This window comes from Armigeres subalbatus, chromosome 3, assembly GCF_024139115.2.
Source record: "Armigeres subalbatus isolate Guangzhou_Male chromosome 3, GZ_Asu_2, whole genome shotgun sequence".
Taxonomy (NCBI): Eukaryota; Metazoa; Arthropoda; class Insecta; order Diptera; family Culicidae; genus Armigeres; species Armigeres subalbatus.
In genome coordinates this window covers 327,369,861-327,397,227 of record NC_085141.1, presented here as the reverse complement: position 1 = coordinate 327,397,227, position 27,367 = coordinate 327,369,861, and the positions used below count along the sequence as shown (strand labels likewise).

The following is a 27,367-nucleotide window of genomic DNA, read 5'->3' as shown; positions in this document are numbered from 1 at the left end:
GACCCTGAAATCTGCACTGCGTGTGAACATTCCAGTTATTTTGATAAAAATATATGTTACAACGTTCTGCAACAGATAAATCACATACGTCGTTTTGATACGTCAGCTGTCAGCATGACCGAGGTCATGCTACTTTCGTCGAAATGTTACGCTGCTCCGTATACGCTGCATTGTTGATACGTCGAAATGTTGCGTCAAGTTGAAACGTTTCACGCACATGCGACAAAAAAATTGCAACACTTTGCTTATTTGCTGCAGAAAAACAACGTAAAAATTTAATAAAAATTAAACATTTAATGTTTTTCTTAACGAAAATCAGAATATTCAAGCAACATGCTTAATTTTGAAATCAATGAAGAAAAAGTACAAGCAGACGCAGTTTTAAACTATTTAGTTGTTCGAAAAAACTTTTTAAAGTACATTTTCTGCTAAGCGGTGTATGTGCAATATTTTCAACAATGATGTCACACCGTTTTGAAAAAAATTGATTTACATTTTTAAAAACACATTTTCATGTAGCTTTGAAGATATACACATTTTTAGATAAATTTAATGCCATATGCTGTTAAAAACGGGTTTGTTTACAATTTGCGACATACGCCGTTTTGAAAAAGTATCCGAGAATGGACTGGAAGTCAGCAAAATATAGCAATACTACATAGAACCTACATACCTATACACATAAAACAACGAATCCAACAAGCAGCAAAAAATAGTATCCTCAACACTGCTATCGTGTCACTAGAAAGTTCTTCTTTTAGGCACTTAATTCAACGAATTTGATAAACAATTTAACAGGAAACAGTAGTGGGCACATTCACGCACATTTTTCTGCAGTTTCCGAACATCCTGGAGCAGTTTTTCACCGGAAAACAACCAAACAGAAATTGAGCAACAGATTCAAACGTCTTCCATTTTCAAACAAAATCTCAAATTTGAAGCGATGTTAATGAGAGACGGAAAGTCTGGTTTGCGATGGTGTCAGTGTAAAGTGAGAATGAGTGAGCGAGACAACAAAAGAGAATTTTGTCGGAGTTTAGCCGTTAAAGGCCGATTTACACGCGGAATTACACGTAGGACTACGTCTGTGTTTTCTATATTGGGGTACACTTTACGATTGCGAAAATCGGGGACCGTCACGAAAATATGATAGACTTTAAACTTTAATATCTCCGCCGTTTCTCGACGGATTTACATTTTTTTTTGACCATTCGATCAAGGATGAGTCAACGCTTCTTTGTAGGTACTACAGTAGCCGTTCGATAACTGCAAAATGTTCACTTTTCAGTTAACGAATGCCGTTCGATAACTGCAACGCATTCTAGACGTCAAACGGTTGTCAATCGACGTCAGATGCAATAAAAGTGCATCTAAATATGCATCGAAATGCAGCTGTCATTGAGTTTGACATCAGTTTGAAGTTTAGTGGTCCGATAACTGCAAAACTGTTGCAACTATCGAATTGCAGTTAAAAGCATTGCAGCTAAATGACTTGCAGTAATCGAACGTCTACTGTACAGTCGGGATTCGCTGGTTGGGATTTTAATACTTGGGTCACTTTTTAGTTGGGCCTCCGCTGGTTGGGCAATGGCCCAACTAAAAAGCAACCGTACGTCAAAATTCAATGTAAACACGGAAAACGGGATTGGGCGTCACTGAAGATCATTTGTGATGTTCAAGTCGAAATACACGTGTTCAAATGGCTGTCAGTTGACCCAACTAAAAAACCGAATTCGTTAGTTGGGCCGAGGTCGTGGCCCAACCAGCGAATCGCGACTGTATTTACTTCTCCAACATCTTTCTGAAGGTTGTCCTATTTGCCGTTGTAGTTTGAACCTTATCTAAACGTAGCATAAGAATATGAGTTAAATTGTTGAAATACGTTCAGATTGGTGATATAGCTACTTGATATAGAGAATCTTGACATGAGATGTTATATGCATTATTAGCGGTGAAAATAAGATATGTGAACTTTGATGCCAAGCTACTCTATATCAAGTGATACAGCTTAAAGTTTGGACGGCACATATATAGTAAAACTAGCAAATTGTCTTCGTTTTATGATTGACATAATTCTACACACGTCCTTATAACGTGTTAATTTTACCACCTGTTCCCTCACGTCGTTCCAAAAAAAAAAAAAATGATTTCTCGACTGATTTATGAACACGTCGTATGTGCAAAAGACAGACTCTATTTCAAGACAAAATTTTCAAAACAACTTATCTGCTTTTGTAAACAAAGATTCAAACGTCGATTTTACAAATCTAATAGCACATCGACACAACCCAAAGCCATCATCAGGTAGCCGAAACCTTCCACTACCTATTAGTAGTGTTTATTTGCGTGGGAGTGCTATCAGATTCGTCAAATCGGCGTTCGAATCTTTGTTTACAAAAGCAGATAAGTCGTTTTGAAAATTTTGTCTTGATTTATTTACACGGACAGATAAATCAACCCAAACTTTGAGTTCAATATACGCACTTTTGAGAATACCGCAGAAAAAATTTACCCAAATTTGGGTAGTTTTCCCTTTCTTTCCCATGATAGTTGTCAAAACTAGAGCAAGATGTAAACACCTCACCGGGGTTGCTCAGCCCAATAACCCAAATTTGAGTAAATTCAATATTCTCAATTTTGAGTTGATCAAGGTCCGCTTTGGATAAATTAAACTCAGCTTTGGGTTAATTGTTTACATGGGATTAAAGGCAAACTACCTAGTGCCAGAAAAGTCATTTTACTCAAATTTGGGTTATTGGCCCAAATCCCGGTTTTGGGTGCAAACAACCCAATTTTGGGTAGTTTTGGTTTTCAGTGTACTTTCGCGTGTTGTTACCAGGGGACTGAAGAGAAGGCTAATACGCCTACCTACCATTCATTCAATATGGCGTACAATGTTTTTGTTTTAATTTTGTTTGTTTCATGATAACAAAACTTCGGAAGTATCGACGAGCTACTTTTCGACATAAAGAAGCCATACAAACACAAAAGGATCGATGTACTTCAACCAATTGCAAGTTTTCGCCAGGAGAAGTTAATTGTCGATAATAAGCACTAACTGCGTACCAACCAATCACCCAAAATGAGCGCTGAATTCGGGTATACTACCCAGAAACTGGGTACCAAAAACAGAAGTACCAAAAACGATGTTGGGTAGAGTGCCATTGTACCGCGGATGACAGGCGTTTCACCCTCCTGGTTGTTACTCCGACAGAATGACAATACTGTCAAATTCGTTTCGTTTCCTTGTCACTTCGACGGGCGACGGTCGTTTGCTCGCTTGTTTTTCAGTCTTGCGAAGCGATTACTAGAAGCGGAACGAGCAGTAGTCCAGTGAATAATCTATTTTTATAATCGTCCGGACGGTCAGCAGATTCCTAAAACTGTGTTTTAGTTTTCCAGTTTTCCCATAGCTTCCACGGTCATTGGTTTTATATGAAACCCAAAAATCGATCTAGTTTTTGAGTTGTGCGTCGCGAAGGAACAAGGAGTGAATCATCTTTATATTCCGCGGGGCAGTGTTTGGATCCAGGGTCGTCGAACGTAAAATAAGCAAATCAAATTTTCAACAGCTCGCAAGTATTTGCAGTTTTTCTCTATAGTATTTCGATAAAGGGTTCAAAATGCTGACGATTGATAGGATCAAGGAAAAGTATCCGATCCATTGGTTTGTGTGGAACAACGACTTTAGTGAGCTGCAGCAGGCGATCGATAAGACTGAGGTAAGTCTATTATGTCTGGAAGGGGAACCAGCTGCTGGAATTTTGGCACAGTTAGTAAACCGGCCCGGAATGAATTCGCCATTATAGTTTATTAATCTAATTAGCTGGTGAAATATAATTCGATTATTTCAACACCATTGGTGTTGCTAGTATTATATTTTTGAGGGGCTCATACAACCCCCTTTTCAAAAGTGGATTCGTATTGTTAATAAATCAATTGATTCTAAAAAAAATGTTTTTATGTGTAGAATCTTTCTCGAATGTGGCACTCATTTCGTTATAGCTACTGGCCAATCTCATTTGGGCACATTATCATGCCAAAAACAAAATTTAATACAAAAATAATAATTAATTAATGAAGATTGATAATAAATTAGATTATATAAAACAACATTTAGTATCATTCAGTCGACACTCTGCAGATGATTCATCAATTTCATTTTACCTTATTTATTTACAGCATGACCTGGAACAGTTGGATCCCCGGGGACGTACGCCGCTTATGCTGGCGGTTAAGCTGTGTCATCAGGAGTGCGTTAAGGCTCTGCTGACGGCCAAATGTAATGCCAATTTCGAGTGCGATGGATGGTCCGGTAAGTTTGTTGCGTGATAAGGACGATATTTCTATACAATGGTTCAGTTGCACGCGAAATTTGCTGATTGTCGTTGTCTGTCTGGCTTCTTTAAATTTGTGGGACGGGAAATCGATCGTTTGTCTTCGATGTTCTTTTTTTATTATTACATATTTTTGGTTGAGTAGTACTGAGCAGCCATATACTCGCGTTGAATCAAATTATTCAAACGCATACTCAGAAATATTTTGTCAAAGGTTGCGATTGGAATCAATATTTTAGTAGTACTAAGGCTCTGTCTCATTTGGAGAATTAAACTTAAAAGTGACAGTTCGACAATTAGCAAATAACCCAGTCATAAGAATGGCTGGTGCTACCCAGCAATTCCAATAAGACATCGATGCAAAATGATTCGATATCTGTCAAAAGTAATCTTGCTCTGCGAGCAGGGTTATTTGATAATTATTGAAATGTCACTTTTAAGTTTAATTTCAGTTTAATTCTCCAAATGAGACAGACCCTAACGATGGTGTAAAACAATTAGGAGATCTTGAAATAAAACCAATGAAAGCATCAACAGCTAGATAGGTGGATTATTCCAAACTTTTTGGCTATTTCGATTTCTTTGATGGGTGGAGATAAAACTGTGCTACGTTATTTTATGCCGGTATCGTATCGGTTGGATGCGGATGACGAAAAGAACGATTGAAGAGAAAACTGTTTAATATTTACACAATAAACTTATCGTTCGTCGCTTGAGCAAATGTTGGTTAACGTCTGTCAGCGGTGCTAAATACGAAGTGTGTGAAGTACGGAAGCATTATGTATTTTAGTATATGTATGTCGAAGTTGAGATGCTCCACTCGCTGCGCTGAAATGATTATTCTAACGAGGCGCGAAATGTTGCGATAATGAGGGCTCACGTTGAATGGGCATCGGTGATTCATAATAGATGCGGCTTATTTTGCATGATTGTACTGCATCTTAATCGGCGATAAGCGCTCGAAAATAATCGGATGTCACCAATGATCTACATACAATGCGGTTAAACATTTGTATATATTATATATGATTCCTTAATTCCTGGTTCCTTAATTTGATATTTTTGGAGGGCATAGATATAAAAATTTGACAAATGTGCTGTTTTTAAGAGTTAAGAATAGTATTCAATTCCAACAGCGACCCATATAGCTGTTTCGAACTTGAAGATTTTTTTCGAGCTTTTTTTTAAATCTATTTGCATTGAACGTTTGCAACAGTTTTATGTAAATAATGAAAAAATATTTTCTCCATGCATTAAACTATTCTATCTTTTCCACAGTTGTCCAAGAAGCGGTCTGTTCCGGCGATGCCAACATCCTAACCGCCGTCCTGGAAGTGCGGGACCTCCAACGTCACATCAAGCGAGTTTCTCATGTTCCACAGCTGCTACAACACCTCCAAGATACACCGGATTTCTACGTCGAAATGAAGTGGGAGTTTACCAGCTGGGTTCCGTTGATGTCTCGCGTCTGTCCCAGCGATACCTACAAAGTGTACAAACGGGGTTCGAACGTACGAATCGACACTACCCTTCTAGGATTCGATAATAATACCTGGCAGCGAGGCAACCGAAGCTACATCTTCAAGGGGCAGGCGGAGTCGGCCACCATGATCGAAATCGACCACGATACCGGAGAGGTATCGATCGAGCACATGCGAAACATCGAATCGGAAGACATTGATGGCATAACGCCTTCGAAAGATTCGGTAGCTTTACGCCTGCAGGCTCCAGTCATTTGCAATCACATTGATATGGACAAAATCAGCTTCGAGCGGAACAAGTCCGGTTTCTGGGGATGGCGCAGCGAAAAGATCGAGAACATCAACGGGTATGAGTGCAAGGTGTACGGAGCGAGCAATGTGGAGTTCATTACGCGCACGAGAAATGAGCACCTGAGCGAGGAACAGGCCAGGATCAAAAGTTCTCGTACTCCGTTGCAGCACTTTTTGGGTATGACCGAAGAAGATTATGACCACGCGGGAGCCAATGCCCTCAAGGATTCCGCGGCATCCCCTTTACTGGGACAGGAAAACAATAGCAGCACCACTAACAGCCCTGTGAATGAAGTGGCGGGTGCAGCATCGTCATCAAATCCAGCACCGGATGGCGCGGCACCTAGCGTGGAAGAGTACTTCTCCGCGGAGGTAGATTTGCAAGGACGAGACGTGGGCAAACCGAAGAGAATTTCCGCCAAGGTGCAACGCTTTAAGGCGAACATGTGGCTGAGCGAACAATTTCCTATCAAGCTACAGGAACAGGTGCTGCCTATATTGGACCTCATGTCGACGATGGCCAGTCCGCATGTGTCCAAGCTGAAAGACTTTGTGACGATGCAACTTCCTGCTGGCTTCCCCGTTAAAATCGGTGAGTATATTTTGGTGAACGATTTGTTCGACCTGTTCCAGACACGCAATTCGTCAATATGAATGGTTACGGAAAAATCGCGAAGCTCTAGGATACATTTTTGGAATAGGCCACCTTTACGGGTCTTCCGGATTTCCCAGATGACCGTTTCGGGAACATTTTAGGATGCTGGGTCATTAGGCCGAATGAGAACTGGGGAGTGAGAAGTGAGTAGTGCGCAATGAGGAGGAAGTAAGAAGGAAGAAGACAGAAGGGAGACGGAAGAAGCAAGAAGCAAAAAGGAACAAGCAAGAAGCAAGAAGGAAGAAGGACGAAGGAGAAAAAAAAAAGAAGGAACAAGGAATAAAGAAGAAAGAAGAAGGAATTATGAAGGAGAAAGAAGGAAGAAGGAAAAAAGAAGAAGGAAGATGAAAAACGGAAGAAGAAATAAGAATAAAGGAAGAAGGAAGAACGTAGATGGGAGATGGGAGAAAGAAGAAGGAAGAAGGAAGAAAGAAGAACGAAGTAAAAAGAAGGAATAAGGAAGAAAGAAGAAGAATGAAGAAAGAAGGATGAAAGAAGCAGGGAAAAGGAAGAAAAAAGAAGAAAGAAGGAAGGAGGAAGAAGGAAGAAAGAAGAAGGAAGAAGGAAGACGGAAGAAGGAAGAAGAGAGAAGGGAGAAGGAAGAAGGAAGATGGAAGCAGGAAGGAACAAGAAAGAAGAAGGAAGAGAGAAGAAAGAAGAAGGAAGAAGGATGAGGGAATGAGGAAGAAGGAAGAAAGAAGAAGAAAGAATGCAGAAGGAAGAAACCGGAAGAAAGAAGGTAGAAGGAAGAGGGAAGAAGGAAGAAGAAATAAGGATGAATGAAGAAGAAAGAAGGAAAAAGGAAGAAAGAAGAAGGGAAAAGGTAGAAGGAATAAGGAATAAGGAAGAATGAATAAGGAAGAAGAAAGAAGAAGGAAGAAGGTAGAAGGGCCTAACGGCCTTCGGCCTAATAGCCTGGCACCACTTTTGAAATAGGCCACTTTCACGGATGTTCCGGATCTCTCAGAGGCTTTCCGAAAATCACTCAATAGATTAAATTGCCCATGATATGATAGAAAGTAGAACTGGAATCATCAGAGTACACATTCATATGCAATTTTATGCTTTATAGAACGAAGCTCCACATTTAGATGCCTAATTGATAAGCTTAAACAGTATCTCTTTGGTACAGGTTCCCCGGGGACTAGAGAGGTCAATTTGGATAAATTACCAATGGTCCTCATTCTAGGAAACTAATGCTTTCGTTTGGTGCCAAAAATCGAAATTCGGTTGAAATGTAAATTTCAGCATCATGAAATGAACCCCAGTGCATAATGTGCCACTTTTTTCCAATGCACTGAAAAATTCAGCAATACCGGCGCCATGTCTGAATTCAAGTTATTTAAGGAGTGAGTAGGAATATGTTGACGTGATACTCGACACACTCCTTTTTTACAAGGGAGAATGCATTTACGCACGACCCAGCACACGTGCTTAGGGGCGGAAGTGTACTGGAGTGTTGGACTCGACCAGTGAATGTTATACCGACTAAACCCCCTAGGAACTGCCTCCCAACATTACTTCGGGGGGATGGGCAGTACTTACTGTACCCGCTCATTCACGCTCACGCAGACCGTATGAGGCTTACTTGGGCGATCTCTCTAACACACCTTCTGACACAATTTGACACTCTCTCTGACGCTCCATATGGGTCTTACTTGGATGCTCGCCCTTTAACATGCCACCTGATTTACGCTCTAGCACACCAATTTGAGACTTATTTGGGTGCTCACTCCAGCACATCCTGCCACTCCTTCTGACACACGCTCTGACACACTTACTAGGACTTACTTACAGTGACCGGCATAAGAAAAAAAGCCCACTAGCCGTTTTTCATACAAAATTGTCAACTTTGGAGATCTAGATCACGATTGCGTGTGAACCAATTTTGCTGAAAATTTGACCAGAGTTCAGATAAAACTTGAATTTTACCACACCTGTACACTGAGTTGTAGTTTTCAAGATATAATAAAATTAATTTTTGGCCAAAAAAATCGTTTTGGTATTTCCGCGATAATTTTTTACCGTATGAATCAAATGGTCGACATTCAGGTGTGGTAAAATTCAAGTTTTATCTGAGCTCTGGTCAAATTTTCAGCAAAATTGGTTCACACGCAATCGAGATTTAGATCTCAAAAGTTGACCATTTTGTATGAAAAACGGCAAGTGGGCTTTTTATTATGCAGGTCATTGTAGGTTCTCACTTCTGGACATGTCATGCGAGGCTGACTTGGGTGCTCATCTCTAACATGCCACGTGAGGCTAACTTGGTTGCTCGCTCACTTGCCATGCCTCGAGGTAGCGATAGCGATTGGTACCTTCAGTTCTACGCTACGACCCTCCTGCCCCTGCATGTGTAGTTCATAGTCACACCTATGAGCTCACTCTTCTGCCATGCCTTGAGGTGGCGATTGAGGTTGCCTGCCACTCGCTGCGACACTCTTAGAGAAGGACGAGGCAAAGTCGCCACCGAGGCAAAGAGAGCAACACTTTTTGCCTTTCTCGTATTTATTTTAAAAAAAGCTTTATTTAGACAAGAGCACCCCTCAATTTTACCGCTATTATGCCTATTTTTCTCTAAGTAACCCTGCATACTGTTAAACTATAGTCCAACAAAAGTTTCAGGGGCTCTATGGATTTTTAGGTCTGGCCACTTGATACCGGAGTTATTCCGGATTTAAAATGGGTGTTAGCTTTTGGCCATATGCCAGAACGCATACTTCGGAAATGATTATTTTAGATATTTTGAATAGAAACGATGCATTACCTATACACAATTTGATCAGGAATTTGATCGGTCCGAAATATGGCCTGTATTCCGGAATCCGAACGTTCCGCCGGAACCTGTTACGGGGTCACTTTACGAAAATAGGCGAATACCATCAAACTTCATGATTTCAAAAGTTATGGTATTCTATGGTAGTTTTGTACTTCCTTAACCGTATTTGAACCGGTTGGAACCGGTCAACAGTTTTACCATGAACCGGTTCAAGGGTCAATTTTGGGAAATAAACAAACTCCATCATGCGGCATATCAAACTTCATGATTTCACAAGTTATGGCAAAATCCGTGAATACTTCTGTGTAAAATTAGGGTTATCGGGAGTTTTAAAGAACCCTGTACAAATATTCAAATTGAACGAAACAGGGGTAAGAACAAACAATCAGAGACATTGGTTTGGAAGTATACGGTCAAAATTAAAGGTGTACTACCCAGGCTCTAATCAAAATTACGTTGAGAATAAAGGTGGAAAACTCCGATAAGGAATTCTATCTGTCCTTTTCAATCAATTTTGAATTTTTCAATGCTCATGTTAAATTCGTACAAATCTCAAATGGTAAGTGAAACAAACAAAAAAAAGCCAACTTGGCTAAACTAAGGAAGTATCATTCATTGTATTTTAAATTTGACAGAAAATAACATTTTAAGCTTTTTATTTGCAATAATAATGAATGAAAAGATGAATTTGTGAGAAAAATTATGTCTGGTATATTAAAATCTTCAAGAAATCATTTTTTTACGGGTGATTGGAATTAGGAACACGAATGAACAGAATGAGGAACATTGCCATTTCAGATGATTGGAATTAGCATGGTGACCAGCGAACCGGGAAAACCGGGAGAACCGGGAAAAAACCGGGAATTGAAAATCACCGGGAAAATGTCGGGAAATATGCAGGAAATTTAATAACCACCGGGAAAAATTTCAAATCTGCATTTGTCTCTTTGTAAAAAATAGTGCAGTAATATCAAACATCATGAGAGAACTCATTTGCTCATTCCATTCTATTTCAGAGTTTACATATTTCTAAAGTAGGTCAAGTCCCTAAATACCCCATTCAATCAAGTTGACCAAAGTTGAGTTTCAGACATAGTAATTAATTACAACTCCGGGTTACTTATATGTACCCGGAACATGAGCAATCAACTTTGATTGCACCGATTTTTTGTATTCAATCTGATTTGAACTTTCCTTGATTTTTAATTATCTCAATCGATTCCTTTTAGGTTCTCCAATTTGTCCAAATAAATACATTTGGTATCCCTCCTCTTTTATTTCAAATATTGAAACATTTCCAAAGCTGAAAAACACCTTCGTTTTCAACAATAATCTTGTATTCAACAAAAAAAATAAAATTTCTCTCACGATCCTCATGATGCATCAAAGAGTTGTGACGATGGAAATTTGATTCACAGTTACACATTATATTAATTCGTGACATAATATGAGGTTTAGGTTCGGTATTCCTGTTTAAGGCTACCTTACACCTCTGGAAAAATTTTCGCCGGATTTTGGTCCCCGTGCATTTTAAATGGGGCCGGGATTTTTATTTTCCGTGCCCGTGCCCGAAAACATCGCATATGCAAAAATACATGGGGAAAAATCCGCGGACCAAATTCCCGAGGTGTGAGGCTACCTCTACGGACGAACTATACTTTCAAACGTTAACAAAAATATGGACTTTCGATGAATAGAACATTGTACATATGTCTGTATATGAGGTGTTTAAACATTTTATTTTTTTATATTTTTCGATATTTTTCTGCAGAATCGCAATGTATAAATAATTTGTCATGAGTTCATACTTACTGGAACAAAAAAAGCGAACTAATTAAGTAAAAGATAGTATAATTTAGCCAGCAAAAATCATTCTTCTACATTTAATTTTGCAGTTGCAGTATAATTGTTTGTATTGTATGTAATTCTTTTCTATTTTTAATATTTATGAATTCGCGGATTTTTAATTTTTTTCTAATACTTATATTTTTTTGTACCGGGAAATTTTCCATAATACCGGGAGAAAACCGGGAAATAACCGGGAATTTGAAATTTAAAATTCACTGGCCACCCTGGAATTAGGAACACGAATGAACAGAATTAGGAACATTGTCATTTCAGATAGACTTATGCAGGGGTTCATCGAATTCACTCACCCGAAGGATTTGGACATTTGAGCGGGTCGTCTTCTCGAACAAAAGTTCATTTTGCGACCCGCTCAAACGTCATAATTTCTTGGGGGAGTTCATTTTGCGTTAGTCTATAGGAACACGAACGAACAGAATTAGGAACAATGCCATTTCAGATGATTGGAATTAGGACCACAGAATTGCTCAAGTTTGCTTTTACTATTGGAATCAAAGTCTATGAATACATCCCAACATATTTTAGTTTCAATTGTATATAGAAAATGACACTATGAAGCAAATTGCAACTTCAAAATATTAAACAGCTATTTTTTAGAGTTTTAGACATAGCGCCTTGTCTTAGGTGAACGGAATCAGAGGCGCCTCGTCCATACGTTCTACCTGTTCATGGAACAGGTAACCATTTTTAGTTCAGAAGTAGGAAACTAATGTCCTTACAATTAATTTCTAAGCTATTGATTATTAGAGCAAACAATTACGCAGTAAAATTTTTAAACAAAGTTTCACGTAATACTTCAATGATGGTTTAATATCTAACGAAACAAAATATTGCGTGAACAGATCAACTCAACGCCACATGCTTGGCGTACAGTAACAATCGCATTGTACCTAAATCTCAGGAACTTTCAAATCGGCGTATGTAACATTTTGATCAAGCTGAGAAAATGAGCTTGGAAGTTTTCAGATTTCATTTTTATTCCTATTTAGAAACTAATCATTTTTATTGCAATTGAATACACCTCAACGATACATTATGAAAAGGTTCATCGTCACTGACTCTGAAATCTGCACTGCGTGTGAACATTTTAGTTATTTTGATAAAAATATATGTTACAACGTTCTGCAAAAGATAAATCACATACGTCGTTTTGATACGTCAGCATGACCGAGGTCATGCTACTTTCGTCGAAATGTTACGCTGCTTCGTACGCTGCATTGTTGATACGTCGAAATGTTGCGTCAAGTTGAAACGTTTCACGCACATGCGACAAAAAAATTGCAACACTTACAACACGACGTAACAACATTTGCTGCAGAAAAACAACGTAAAATGTTTTTCTTAACGAAAATCAGAATATTAAAGCAACATGCTTAATTTTGAAATCAGTGATGAAAAAGTACAAGCAGACGCACGTTTTAAGCTATTTAGTTGTTCAGAAAAACTATTTAAAGTACATTTTCTGCTAAGCGGTGTATGTGCAATATTTTCAACAATGATGTTACACCGTTTTGCAAAAAATTGATTTGCATTTTTACAAACACATTTTCATGTAGCTTTGAAAATATACACATTTTTAGATTAATTTGATGCCATATGCTGTTGAAAACGGGTTTGTTTACAATTTGCGACATACGCCGTTTTGAAAAAGTACCCGAGAAATATGTGTTTCTCCGACGGATAACAGCACACCACATCACATAGAAAGCTTTAGCCAGTCGTACGATTCATAATAAAGAACCAACAGCAGCGCTGCCAGAAGTCAAATTTAAAGTCTTGCGCCATGACAAAAGTTTTGAAATAATTTCCTCCATGGTATGCTCACTCGTTCACCGCGCGCGGAGTAGAACAGGTGTACCAAAAGTTCACGAGACGCCCCTGAATAAGGGCTCAGCACGGTATATTTAAACAGTCATAAACAAAGTTTTAGTTAAGTCACATTTATCGGGATTATCGTTCTTTTTTAAATTTGCGTTCTAGCCTAGATGCGGTCTACTACGAAAGGCCGAATCACAAAAGGCCGAATCACGAATGGCCGAATTACAAAAGGCCGAATGCACAAAAGGCCGAAACCACAAAAGGCCGAAATCACATAAGGCCGAATCACAAAAGGCCGAAACCACAAAAGGCCGAATAAAATAGGCAGAAAAACAAAAGTGGACCGGAGCGAGCGCGCGCTCGCTCCAGTCCACTGTTAATCTCGATTTTAATCAAAGTTTTTATTCAAATACTGAATATAATTTAGAGTATTCGGATTATTTTGTGATTTCTCATTTCTCATTATCTTGTGAAGTCAGTTTCTCTTAAATTGGGAGTAAATGAAATACAATTGAGAACACCGCGTTACCGCTTTTAGTTAAAAGCATAATAATTGAAAAAGTCTATTTTGTTTAGCTTCTGATGTCGCAATTAGATCATGAGTAGTGCGCAACATTAGCACAATGCACAACCATACATGCATTCTGTGAGCCATGGATCCGGTGGAATTTACCTCGGGCTCTTGCATTAGATTTGGGAATTTAACTTTTCCCAATACTACTGATAATAATTACTACGTCAGCAAAGGAAGAAAAAGAGAGCTCTTGGATTACTCCATTACTTTAAAGTGATAATATTTATACGTATGTTCATGCTTTCATTACTGCAATGAAGATTGATCTATTATGCAATATATAAGGAATCAAATTGACTCTGCAAACACCGTCATACAACTTCTTTCAATTGAAAGATTGATCTTCGACATTGAACTGACGTTAAATACCTCAACTGAATAAGATTGATTAGATCGCTGCTAGTAGTTGCAAAACACGTGGACAAGTTTTTCTTAATAAGGCAGCATAATAAAAGTAAACGTAAATTTGCGAATATTCCAAGTTCTCTTAATTGAAAGATTGAAACTTTTGTAATGATTCGGCCTTTTGTGTTATTCGGCCTTTTGAGATTCGGCCTTTTGTATCATTCGGCCTTTCGAGGTTCGGCCTTCTGGGTTTTCGGCCTTTTGTGGTATGCTAGAACATTTTCGGCCTTTTGTGATTCGGCCTTCTGTGGTTCGGCCTTTTGTGATTCGGCCTTTTGTACTGATCCCCCTAGATGTTAGATAAGATGCAACAAAAAAGAACTGTTGTATTGTAAAATAGAAAAGCATGCTTGCTGAGAAGGTATTAAGTATCATTCTGAGGGTGCTCATCTTCATACTCTACCTTGACATGTGCAAACCTCTCATTCACTTCCCAGCGCGCTGCAGCGTTCAGCCTGTTCTCGCTCTAACTAACCAGAGACGACACACGGAGAGAATAAAAGTAATTCTGGCTTCGCGGCTAGCAGACAAAAAAATCCTGTGCGATTGGCAACATAAAAAATTGTGAGAGCTTAACTTTGCTTAGCTTAGTTTAGCTTGATTGACTGTCGTGATTGGACGAGAAACAACAAATAATGCACAGCTCCTCTGCATCTCCATGAGCGGAATGGAAAGGAATAATATGTTAGTTGGGAAGGAAATATAATTGAAAATCGCCTCGGTAAGCGACTTATTATTTCATTTGAACGACGCCATATTCATGATGATACAAAAACGGAAAAGCAACGCGTGTCTTACGTATTTTCCCGAAGACTGATTCGATATCTTAATTACTTCGCGGCGACTAAAACACGCACTGCACAACGCTTACTCGATGGCTACTCAGTAACACTAATTTACTCACCCGCACAATGCAGAACAAAGTTTCGGTGACCAGCCGATAGTTTTACTTTCCGCACAAAGCAAAACTAAATTTCGAATTTCTATAATGTTGATAACAATACCTATTTTGCATTTAGTATTAGTAACGATTGGTAATGTTTGTTTACTTTGCTCGTTTGGTACCGCGTTTGGTACTTTCGGCTTCACTCTTCGCGGGTCTATACACAACGTCTCTGTAACTAACCACCCAAGTAACCATGAAGCCATTAAAGTTGACTTAAAGTGGAAAAAGGCCCTTCTACGACCGAAATAATGCTTCATTACTTTGACATGTCATCACGGGCAGGACGATCCCTCCCCAGGCCATCTGTGAGTTGTGGGGCTTGCCTAAGATGTGGTGGGGTTTGACAGTGGGCACAACCAAAGCGACCGTGTGCCGCTCAAAGCGCACAAGCCCAAGTCCTGGTGTTAGGTGGGACGCTAAACAGCCCTGACACGACGGCCCTCCGACTAGACAGGAGGTTTGCGCAGGCCCAATAAGCCGCCTGGAAAACCAATAATTACGAACAGTATAAGAGATAATGCGAATAAAGGATCACGATTGGAAGCTTGGAACATGGAACTGCAAGTCGCTAGGCTGCGCAGGTTGCGACAGGATGATCTACGATGAATTACATCCCGCAACTTCAACGTAGTGGCGTTGCAGGAGATTTGCTGGACAGGACAGAAAGTGTGGAAAAGCGGGCATCGAGCGGCTACCTTCTACCAAAGCTGTGGCACCACCAACGAGCTGGGAACCGGCTTCATAGTGCTGGGAAAGATGCGCCAACGCGTGATTGGGTGGCAGCCAATCAACGCAAGGATGTACAAGCTGATGATTAAAGGCCGTTTCTTCAACTATAGCATCATCAACGTGCACTGCCCACACGAAGGGAGACCCGACGACGAGAAAGAATCGTTCTACGCACAGCTGGAGCAGATATACGATGGATGCCCACTGTACAGGTAGGAAGGGAGGAAATGTATAGACCGGTCATCGGACCGGATGCACACTGCACACCGTATCGAATGACAACGGCCAACGATGCATAAACTTCGCAGCCTCCCGCGGAATGGTAGTCCGAAGCACCTTCTTTCCCCGCAAAAATATCCACAAGGCCACATGGAGATCACCTAACCAAGAAACGGAAAACCAAATCGACCACGTTCTAATCGACGGTAAATTCTTTTCCGACATCACGAACGTACGCACTTACCGCAGTGCGAATATTGAATCCGACCACTACCTCGTTGCAGTATGCCTGCGCTCAAAACTCTCGACGGTGTACAACACGCGTCGAAGTCGGACGCCGCAGCTTAACATTGGGCGGCTAGAAGACGGGAGACTAGCCCAAGAATACGCGCAACAGCTGGGAGTGGCATTCCCAACGGAAGAGCAGCTAGGCGCAGCGTCTCTTGAAGATGGCTGGAGAGATATTCGATCCGCCATTGGTAGCACCGCAACCGCTGCACTTGGCACGGTGCCCCCGGAACAGAGAAACGACTGGTATGACGGCGAATGTGAGCAGGTAGTAGTAGAGAAGAATGCAGCATGGGCGAGATTGCTGCAACACCGCACGAGGGCGAACGAGGCACGATATAAACAGGCGCGGAAAAGACAAAACTCGATTTTCCGCAGGAAGATCGAGACCGTGAAGAGACGGAGGAACTGTACCGCACTAATAACACACGAAAGTTCTATGAGAAGTTGAACCGTTCACGTAAGGGCCACGTGCCACAGCCTGATATGTGTAAGGACATAAACGGGAACCTTCTCACAAACGAGCGTAAAGGTGATCCAAAGGTGGCGGCAGCACTACGAAGAGCACCTGAATGGCGATGTGGCAGACGAAGATGGCGGTATGGTGATGGACCTGGGAGAACGCGCGCAGGACATAATTCTACCGGCCCCGGATCTCCAGGAAATCCAGGAGGAGATTGGCCGGCTGAAGAACAACAAAGCCCCTGGGGTTGACCAACTACCAGGAGAGCTATTTAAACACGGTGGTGAGGCACTGACTAGAGCGCTGATTTGGGAGGAGGAAGTTTTGCCGCAGGAGTGGATGGAAGGTGTCGTGTGTGCCATCCACAAAAGGGCGATAAGCTGGATTGTAGCAACTACCGCGCAATCACATTGCTGAACGCCGCCTACAAAGGTACTCTCCCAAATTTTATGCCGTCGACTAGCACCAATTGCAAGGGAGTTCGTGGGGCAGTACCAGGCGGGTTTATGGGCGAACGCTCCACCACGGACCAGGTATTCGCCATTCGCCATTCGCCATTCGCCAAGTACTGCAGAAGTGCCGCGAATACAACGTGCCCATACATCATCTATTCATCGACTTCAAAGCCGCATATGATACAATCGATCAGGACCAGCTATGGCAGCTAATGCACGAAAACGGATTTCCGGATAAACTGACACGGTTGATCAAAGCGACGATGGATCGGGTGATGTGCGTAGTTCGAGTTTCACCGTCCTTCGAAACCCGCAGAGGGTTACGGCAAGGTGATGGTCTTTCGTGTCTGCTATTCAACATCGCTTTGGAAGGGGTAATACGAAGAGCGAGGGATTAACACGAGTGGTACAAATTCAATAAGTCCGTCCAGCTATTTGGCTTCGCCGACGACATAGATATTATGGCACGTAACTTTGAGAAGATGGAGGACGCCTACATCAGACTGAAGAGGAAGCCAAGCGGGTCGGACTAGTCATCAACACGTCGAAGACGAAGTACATGATAGGAAGAGGTTCAAGAGAAGACAATGTGAGCCACCACCGCGAGTTGGCATCGGTGGTGACGAAATCGAGGTGGTAGAAGAATTTGTGTACTTGGGCTCACTGGTGACTGCCGAAAATGATACCAGCAGAGAAATTCGGAGACGTATAGTGGCTGGAAATCGTACATACTTTGGACTCCGCAAGACGCTCCAATCGAATAGAGTTCGCCGCCGTACCAAACTGACAATCTACAAAACGCTCATTAGACCGGTAGTCCTCTACGGACACGAGACCTGGACGATGCTCGTGGAGGACCAACGCGCACTCGGAGTTTTCGAAAGGAAAGTGCTGCGTACTATCTATGGTAATTAGGGGTGCAGATGGCGGACGGTACGTGAGCGAGACGAATGAACCACGAGTTGCACCAGCTGTTGGGAGAACCATCCATCGTTCACACCGCGAAAATCGGACGAGTGCGGTGGGCCGGGCACGTAACCAGAATGTCGGACAATAACCCGGTGAAAACGGTTCTCGACAACGATCCGACAGGCACAAGAAGGCGAGGTGCGCAGCGGGCAAGGTGGATCGATCAGGTGGAAGATGACGTGTAGCCATGGACCGAGCCGAATGGAGAAGACTCTTATATACCGCACAGGCCACTTCGGCCTTAGTCTGAATAAATAATAAATAATACAACCGCTTTATGACTATGATATAACAAACAAGCCGATAGTTAGACAGCTGTCAACTCTCAGGTCGATTATTTGTTTATCGTTTGTACATACTAGAATAGGAATATGTTTTTCTTCCTGTATGGATTGTTCCTATATGGATTACATGTCAGCAACAAAATATAAAATTATTATCAGCCATGTTCAATAAAAGTTCATATCTGGCTTTTGGTGTTCTATGTATGTTTGAAGGCGTGCCAGAGATTTTTCATGGCGAAACCATGATAAATAATCAGTATTTTAGCAATGCGCTTCGTTAATTTGTTATTATTTAGAATTTTTTAAGTTTAATTAATTGCCTTGCAGAGCAATGGAAAGGTATTTGATTTGTATTTTTTTTTCAGCAGGAGCACTTATGTTGACAAAAAGAAGCGACGGAATTGGTACCGTATTTCTTTGCTTTCCGATGAGATGAATGTATGCTCAGTGAGATGGAGATCGGATCAGTTCCCCTACATAATTCACGACGTAGAAAAAACTGCAATTTTTTTTTTTTATTTTCGACTGAAATCGAAATGAAAAGACTTCCGTGGATCAAACAATTTGTTCTGAATTTAAAATTTGTTTTCTATCCATTGTAGTAGTTTAAAGCTTCGTATTCCTATGCAGGCCTACTTCAGGATTAAAGGTTATATGTGGGTTTTATACAGGACTTTACGAAGCTTGGTAGCTTTTATAAGTCTTGATCAAAGCCAACATATAACTAAACTGTTGGTTTTATGTTAGTTCCATTTCTTAGTTCTGAGGAGGAACACAGGAGCGGTATAAAACCTAAAGAGCTGTGGTTTTATATTGGAATTCAAAAAGTAGTTCTCAAGTACTCTTGAGGATCTGATTAAATGACAACTGCATAAAACCAAAATAAAACTTTAAGCATTTCTACACGTCGTAATAAAACCTCTATAAAACTAGCATAAATCTTTGAAGCATTGCGATTGTTACTTGACAGTTCTCGTCCGCCACCCGTTGCATCACGTGCCGAAGCTTCCGATGTTCGATTTTCCCATTCACCAGCAGGTAAAGTTAGGATCGCTGCGATGAGGAAAGCTCTTTCATTCCAATATTTCGCCACGCGCGTGGCCAGTCAAGCGCTGGACTGTTTCGTTCCACCTTTGGCAGTTCGCTTTGCTGGACGAAGTTCCGGTGGATCAGATCGGCGGAAGGGTTTTGTTGGATATGGTGGGGAATTGGGTTTGTTTAGCAAAGAAAAATATGAGGTTTTTTATAGTCTAACATAAAGAGCATGCTTAGCTGATCTCCAACAAATTTTTATTTTGTTTGTAAACCTTTTATTTACATTTTTATACAGCAAACAATAAGACATTTTAATCGATAGAATGACACTAACATTCATAGAATGACAGTAGGCCCATGCAGCATAAGAACAAATTTTTAGCCCCATATAAATTTAAAATGTAAATAAAAAATAGTTCCAGGGCTCCAAAAATTCTGCAAAATTGGGATTAGGCTCAGTTTTTTATCCAGATTCAGAATATGTAAAAACATATATACCCTTAAACAACCCAATTTGGGATAAATTTGAGAGGATCGATTTTAGGTCAGGATTGTCTATAGAAATTGCGGGGCGGGGGATTGCGTGGAATAGAAGGGATTTATAATAAGGAATGGAGTCGATCTCTTTCAAGTGTCTGTTGGTGGCCAGACTACGGCTTTTACATGCCAAAACATGCAAATTCAATTGCATAATGGGAACGCCCGCAGGCATTCCTCTCCACAGGGACCACAGGAACGTCACCATCGTTGCTGTTATTTTTCGCTAATGTGGACACCAAGCGGAGTCAGTACAGACAAAAAGGTATCACAGTCTCGATGTGCCAAACGTGTTCAGCATAATCACCCTCTGGTGAAGAGTCAGCGTGCATAAGGACTGCAGCCACATTTTCTTTGAAAACTTGCATGTCAGCGCATTCCCAGTTGAGTGTAGTCATCAGCCTAATCGAGTTGGCGAAGATAACACCCAGAATCTTGGCTACGTTGGCTGTTTGTAGCCACTGGGTACAAATTTCGCTACCTTTGAAAACGCCAACGTTCACTGCAACCGTCTTCCGCAAATTCAATTTTGCGCCGGCAGCAAACTTCACAGCGACGAAATATTTCATTCATCGCTTCTATTTGCCACGATGACGTCACAACCACGCTGATATCGTCGGCGTAGGCAACGAGTAGATCATCCCACACACTAGCTCAAGCCTACACAGCAGTGGATGAAGATAGAGCACGAACAGATGCATGGACAACAGGTCGCCTTGCCGCACCGACCATGTGATCTCAAACGATCGAGAGGTGCCCATTGATAAGCAGCCGGGATGTCGACCGACTGGCTATGTTCGAGAGAGAGAGATGAGTTCCTCGTTGAACCCGAGCGACCGCATGGTTTCGAAGAGGAACGAGTGCCGCACCGATCGAAGGCGTTCTCCAGATCGAAGCTGATGAGCTTACCAGCACGACGGTGATGACGGAGACTGGCGATCCGATCTTTCAAAGCGGTAAGAATATTTACAATGGGGAAAATTCCATGTATCGAAATAACTTGAGTAGTCTGAAATAATGATTCCATATAAACCACCATCTAGTGGCCAAGTTCTAAACTAACCAGCATAACCTTTTTAAAAATTATTCTTTTCAGATATAAGTGAAATAAGCATCACTGTTTTTGTACCCTAATTTACCAAAACCCCTCCCCGCGAGGTGTCCGCCTACCTTCAGTCAATCTTAGGTAACGTCCTGAAAGATGATTACATTATCTTTCAAAACTGCTGAAAAAATCCGAAATTGGCCAAACAATAAAAAAGTTATAGCGATTTCAATTTGGGGTCCATATGACCCCAGAGCACAGACAACGTAAGTATAAGTTCTGTGACAAAAGTACACTGCAGCACTGATTTTCAAGATTTTTCAAGCAAATTTGCATCTAGGGGCCAGGTTTTGGCGACCACCACCAAAAATTAGAATCGGTTGAAAACCAAAAAATGGCAGCTTTTCAAAGTGGCCATATTGACCCCAGAGCACCGACAAAAGGATAATAATTATATGACATATTTCGCACTTTTCCCTTATTACAGAGATTCCCCTCTTTCACGTCCTGAACGCGGTAGTAACGTTCGGCAATGTATTCGCGATGGAAACCCGGTGCCGAACGTGAGTAGCTTACAGGAGAGTGACGATCGAACCAGCTGCATCATCGAGGATTGCTGCTTTGACGTACCGGCCGAGTATGTGCGCCGCGGTAACGACTTCCGGCGCCAGATGACCTTCGAGGACGAGGACGAACTGATGCAGTTGCGATCAGCAGAGCCTTATCGAGCAGGGCAGCGAAAACGACGAGGTGGACATTTGGGAAGCGCTGAAAGCGCAGCGGCCTCACGCCCAGCTTCTACGAGGACGAACAACTGCAGAGGTATGTCTTGACTGGGACCGGGTTGGGGATTTGTAGTTTTACGGTTCGAAGTTCGATGTTGTCTTTTCTCAATCGCTCTATTATTACCTATACTGCCGTATTGTAATGGTTCTTCAACGTTGAGCCACTACTGAATTGGTTACGTTTTTGTATTCTTCTCTTGCATGGTTACTCGGCGATGCTCTGTCCCCAAATTCCTGTGGTTCTGTGGTTTGCACTAACTGATGCTTGTTGCTGTTGTTTTTCCTCGCTCACTAACTCCGATCATCCCGGATTTGCTTGTGCTTCGTAATGTGTTCTATTGGTAGCTCGTCAAAAACCAATGTCGACAAGAGATCTCGCACTTCGACTCCATCGACGTTGATTAGCACCGTGTTACCGAACTCACTCGCTAAGAGTCCACTAAAGAAGCTGTTTAGCAAAAGCTAATCACGATTTTCTTTTATTCGTTAATGTGTTACTTTTCCATGCACCTATTTAGTATTAAAAAAATATCACACCGTAATGCAATTTAATGGCTCAGTTTTTATGCTACGTAGTCTATGCTTTAGTTTTGTATTGAATACAATAATTTTCAATTATGGCTTTTGTTTTGTGTAAATCATAGAAATCCCAATTTTGCTGCATTTTAATGTTTCAGTAATTTTATTGCACTCATGTAGTATTACAATATCAATTGATTGTCTTACTTCTTGGGGTATTGCTAGTTCTTATATGAAACTAAATTATTTTTACACTTTGATTGGGGCATGAACGACCGTTCATGAGTGGAAGCAATTAGAATCAAGGTACGATTAAAAAAAACGATGCCACTGCGTAATATTGGCTATCGATTATGCCTCATGTGTTCAACACAGGTCCATTATATAGTACTGGAAATAGACGAAAACTAGTATCTTCACATCAAAAATCAATAGAATTTTTTTACTAGCATTGTTATGAAATACTTATATGTTTCACATGGATGGCGATTGGCGATTGAGTGCATCATCTTTGCTGCGCTTCCCATTTTCAAAATTGTCCTTCATAGGGTCATCATCGAATGGAAGGCATTGTAATGCGATCAGTCTTTTTGATTATATTTTTGATGATGGGTCATTAGGCCGAATGAGAAGTAAGGAGTGAGCAGTGAGTAGTGCGAAGTAAGGAGAAAGTAAAACGGAAGAAGAAAGAAGGAATAAGCAACAATAAAGAAAGGAGAAGAAAGAAGGAATAATGAAGAAGGAATGAGAATAAAAAGAGAAGAAAGCAGAAAGAAACAAGAGGGAAGAAGGTAAAAGGTAGAAGAAGGAAGAGCGAAAAAGAAAGAAGGAAGAAGAAAGACGAAGAAAGGAAGAAGAACAAAGAAAGAAGGAGAAAGGTTGAATGAAGAAAGAAGCAAGAAGGGAGAAGGAAGAAGAAAGACGAAAGGAGGAAGAAGTATGAGGAAGCAAGAAGAAGGAGAAAGGAATAAGGAGAAGAAAGAAGGAAGAAGGAAGAAAGTAAAGGAAGAAGGTAAAGGAAGGAAGAAGAAAAGTAGAAGAAAAAAAAGCGAGGAAGGAAAAACGAAAGAAAGAAGAAGGAAGGTAGAAGGAAGAAGGAATGAGAAAGAAGGAAGAAGCAAGAAGAAATGAAAAAGTAAGAAGAAAACAATAATGGAGAAAGAAAAAGGAAGAAAGAAGTAGAAAAAAGAGGAAGGAAAAGAAGAAGAGAGGAAGAAAGATGAAAGAAGAAAAAATAAGAATGAAGGAAGCAAGAGAATGAAGAATAAAGAAGAAAGAAGGGAGAAGAAAGAGCGAAGAAGATAAAAGAAGAAAGAAAAAAAGAATGAAGAAACAGGAAGGGAGAAGGAAAAAGGAATAAAGTGAAGGAAGAGCTTTTCATTTTTCTGCTTATTTGGCCTTATGATCATTTGGTCTAAGGTCCTTTAAGCAAATGGCCTTCGGCTCCATGGCCTGACACCCTATTTTTCAATTCAAGGAATCTGAAATCGGTAAAAAGCAAGGTCAATGAGCTATGAAGCCTAACAGGCAAACCTTTATCACAAAAAAGTAGTTTGAATTACCTTATGAACCAACATTGATTCCTACCTCAAAAAACGCTAAGTTGATGTTTTTATTGACCCTTCAAGTTGTTCGAATAACCGTTTGCTGGCTTGGTTGGTAGGAAAATCAAATTAAATCTAAGTTTGAGCTAGCAAGGGTAGGGTCTTAATGATCAATCACGTTTGTGATGAAGTTCCACTGATTTCCATACAGTTTTTGGTGGTTGGTGCTTCTTGTGGTATGTAATTGCTCGTTCCTGTGTTATGTTAGTCAAACAATTGAAAGCGTACTTTTTGGAAGTTTGACCAACCGTGGAGTCAATGTTGGTTTGAACATGTATTCCCTGCACGTTACTTGATGCGATTTGAGAATTCAATAATAGTCGACTGATGATTCATAAAATACAGAACTACAGAAGATAACTATTTCATGTACAACACAACTGTATGAAACCCCCTTCCATATAATAATAGAAACGGTCTGATTATTAGACTGCCATATAAATAGAAAACTGCATGTCTGTTGTAAATAGCTTATTGAATTCCGCCGCTAACAATTCCCACCGAATTGCTACCTCACTATTTACACTCATACACCATCTTGTACAGGGAGAGAGGACGCACTGTATACACTATGGTATCCTTTACCATCCACGCTCACTATCGCTAGAGAGAAACAAATCGCTTTTATGTGTTGTAATCCACAGAGCTTTGCAAGAATCACTGATCTCAGGGTTTCAAAGCGGTAGCGTAACAACGTCCTCCGAAGGGGCAACGGCGGTCGCAGTAGGAACCCAGGATCCACCGAGGGTAGCCAGCAGTGCCAACACCACCAACGACGACGGTACGGACGAACTCGACAGCATACCGGACTATTTGGATCCCAATCTGGAGCTGGCAATCAAGCTAAGCCAGGAAGAGGAGAGACGCCGCGAAGAGGAACGCAAACGCGAGGAAGAGATGCTCGCCGAGGTGCTCCGGTTGAGCTTAGAGGATAAATAGGACTCCGTCCATGGTAAGATCCCCCGAAGGGACAGTGATGCTTCCTGTGTATAATAGAGTATTTTTTTCTTCTGCTGTTGAATTTATACGGTAATGATTTTTTTCCACATAAGAACACGATTCCAAAATTAGATTAGGTTACGGACGTAGAGCGAGCAGGGTGCAAAACCATGAGCAGCCCGTCACGAGTATGCGATATTCGTGAGTATAGTGTACTAACAGAAATTTAAAAAAGAGGAACATCGTAATGTTTATATTTATTATCACTAGCCATTTTTCTGTAACGTATACAAAAGTGAAAAAGAAAGAACATTTTATAAGCCAATGTAAAGTGACTCAGTCACTGATAAGCTTAATACGAAGCAGAGAAAGATAACTTGACAAGCTATTGATTGCGGTAATAATGCATACGTTACTAAAGACAACTTGTAGTAAGATAACGATTTCTCTCAGTGCATATTATTTATTTTATATCCAACGTTTTTGTTCATTAATAAATTATTTAAGACACGCGAACAAGATAAACTGGAAAATTTTTGTATACACTTTGAAAGGATATGAAACAGCTTTGTTTTCGAAATTCTATGTATATTTATTAGATTTGTGTATTCTATTATAATGAACTACGGAATTTTAACGAAATATATATCTTATTTGTATTTCTATCAAAAATAAGTTGAATAATTGATTTGCTTCGAAACCAGTTTTGAAGATTTTACATTGTAATTGCCACCAAGCTAAAAATTTTCTACATTACTTACTACTTAGGGGAAAGTGGGGTAAGATGGCCATATGGGGCAAGACAGCCAACGTTAATTATGCCTTAAGTGAGCATTATATTCACATTATTATTACAAGGGATGGATAACAATAATGTAAAAGGGCTATACCGTGACCTGCCCTAATTCCGCGCATCGCCTAATACCGTGGTTTTCATAAAAAAATCATAAGGGTTGTGTACAAGACACGACCGCCCGACGTAAACTACGTAAAACCGTTTGGTGAAATGAAGAACCTAGCAAGACCCATAATTCATGAATATTACAAAATTGTTCTTTTGATTACTTTTGAGACAACACTGGTGTCGAGCAATATTCAAAACATAAAATTTGTTGGATACGACAATTAAAAATTTACATTTTGAAAGTAGCTGATATATTCATGTAATTAAGTCAAAAAATTTTAATTCTCGAGTTTTATATAATATGAGAAGTTTAGTTTTGTTTGTTTAATTTGTTAGGGGTTTCACTTGAAAAAAATCAATTTCATTGTTGTTTTTTCTTATTTTTCGAAAAATATTCTGAATGAGCTTAATTTAATTTGGGTATTTCTATTGCAAATAATAATTTGCACTTTGAATAAAATTAGTTTCGGTTAATGTTCTTTTGTATAAAATTTTGGTTCTAAAAAGAACCGATTAACCTTCGATAATGTGCAATTCCAATCCCTAACAGCAAAAATGAAAATTTTAGCTGACTGCTACTGATATCATCCTTGCATTTAAATTTCCTAACTAACCGAAGTTCTGCGTAACTAACCGAAGAATGTCTCCAATTGATCAATTTTATATTGTTATTTTTCTCAATGGTACGCATTGGAAATCACTGACAGCACATAACCAAATTCAGAATCTTGCTAGAAGATTTTACTGAACGCCAAGAGTGTGCTGGTCACAAGTTGTTACTTTCGAAAATCCTCTCAACAACACCATTTTTCAACGGTAATGATGGTAATCCAAAGAATTGATTTACTTTAAATGACTCCATTCACTATCAGCAATTACCGCAAGCTCCACCATTGACGACGCGACCAACGTCAACGCGGCAGCCGTTGTCGCTTGGACCGCAAGCAGGCAAAATTTTCACTCAGTGAGGCTGCCGTCCCGACCGTCGCTCCACCATCGTTGACAGCCGCCTATCGCTGTGAGATGCCTTTGTCTCCGCCGACAATCGCCTCCAATACTGGCTCAAGGCTACAAATGAAGCATCGTGTCCGCTCTCTGAGAATGCTCGAACGAAAATGATGCGCACGTCCGAGACGCACGAGTCTTTTATGCATAGAAAAATGGAGCGATGGGCGAAAAGGACCGTAACTTATAACAAACTGTCCGTGTTGGGGATGCAGGATTATTGATTGGGTCTGAATTTTTACTGGGCTCGGAAAGAATTAAAATTTCCACTAGTTTAACGTTGATAATCAAATATTTCAATAAAATTTGCAAATTGATGGAGAGTTTCCGAGGCTTTTGATAAATAAATCTCAAAAACCCATCAAAAGATAAAGATTATCTTTTAAAATCTTACATGACGGTCCCCAGTTTTGAAATTTTCATCTTATACCCTGT

At 40.5% G+C, this 27,367-nt stretch overlaps 1 protein-coding gene across 1 annotated transcript; it reads left to right on the top strand.

Moving 5' to 3' along the window:
* Positions 1-3,244: 3,244 nt before the first annotated feature.
* LOC134225575 (ankyrin repeat domain-containing protein 13D-like) lies at positions 3,245-25,698 on the top strand. Its single transcript, XM_062705758.1, is given in 9 exon segments — positions 3,245-3,722; positions 4,183-4,315; positions 5,616-6,701; positions 21,664-21,720; positions 21,723-21,885; positions 21,887-21,958; positions 21,960-21,998; positions 24,729-25,036; positions 25,137-25,698. Coding segments are annotated over 8 exon segments (1,944 nt in total). The 5' UTR covers positions 3,245-3,623; the 3' UTR covers positions 25,024-25,036; positions 25,137-25,698.
* Positions 25,699-27,367: the final 1,669 nt, after the last annotated feature.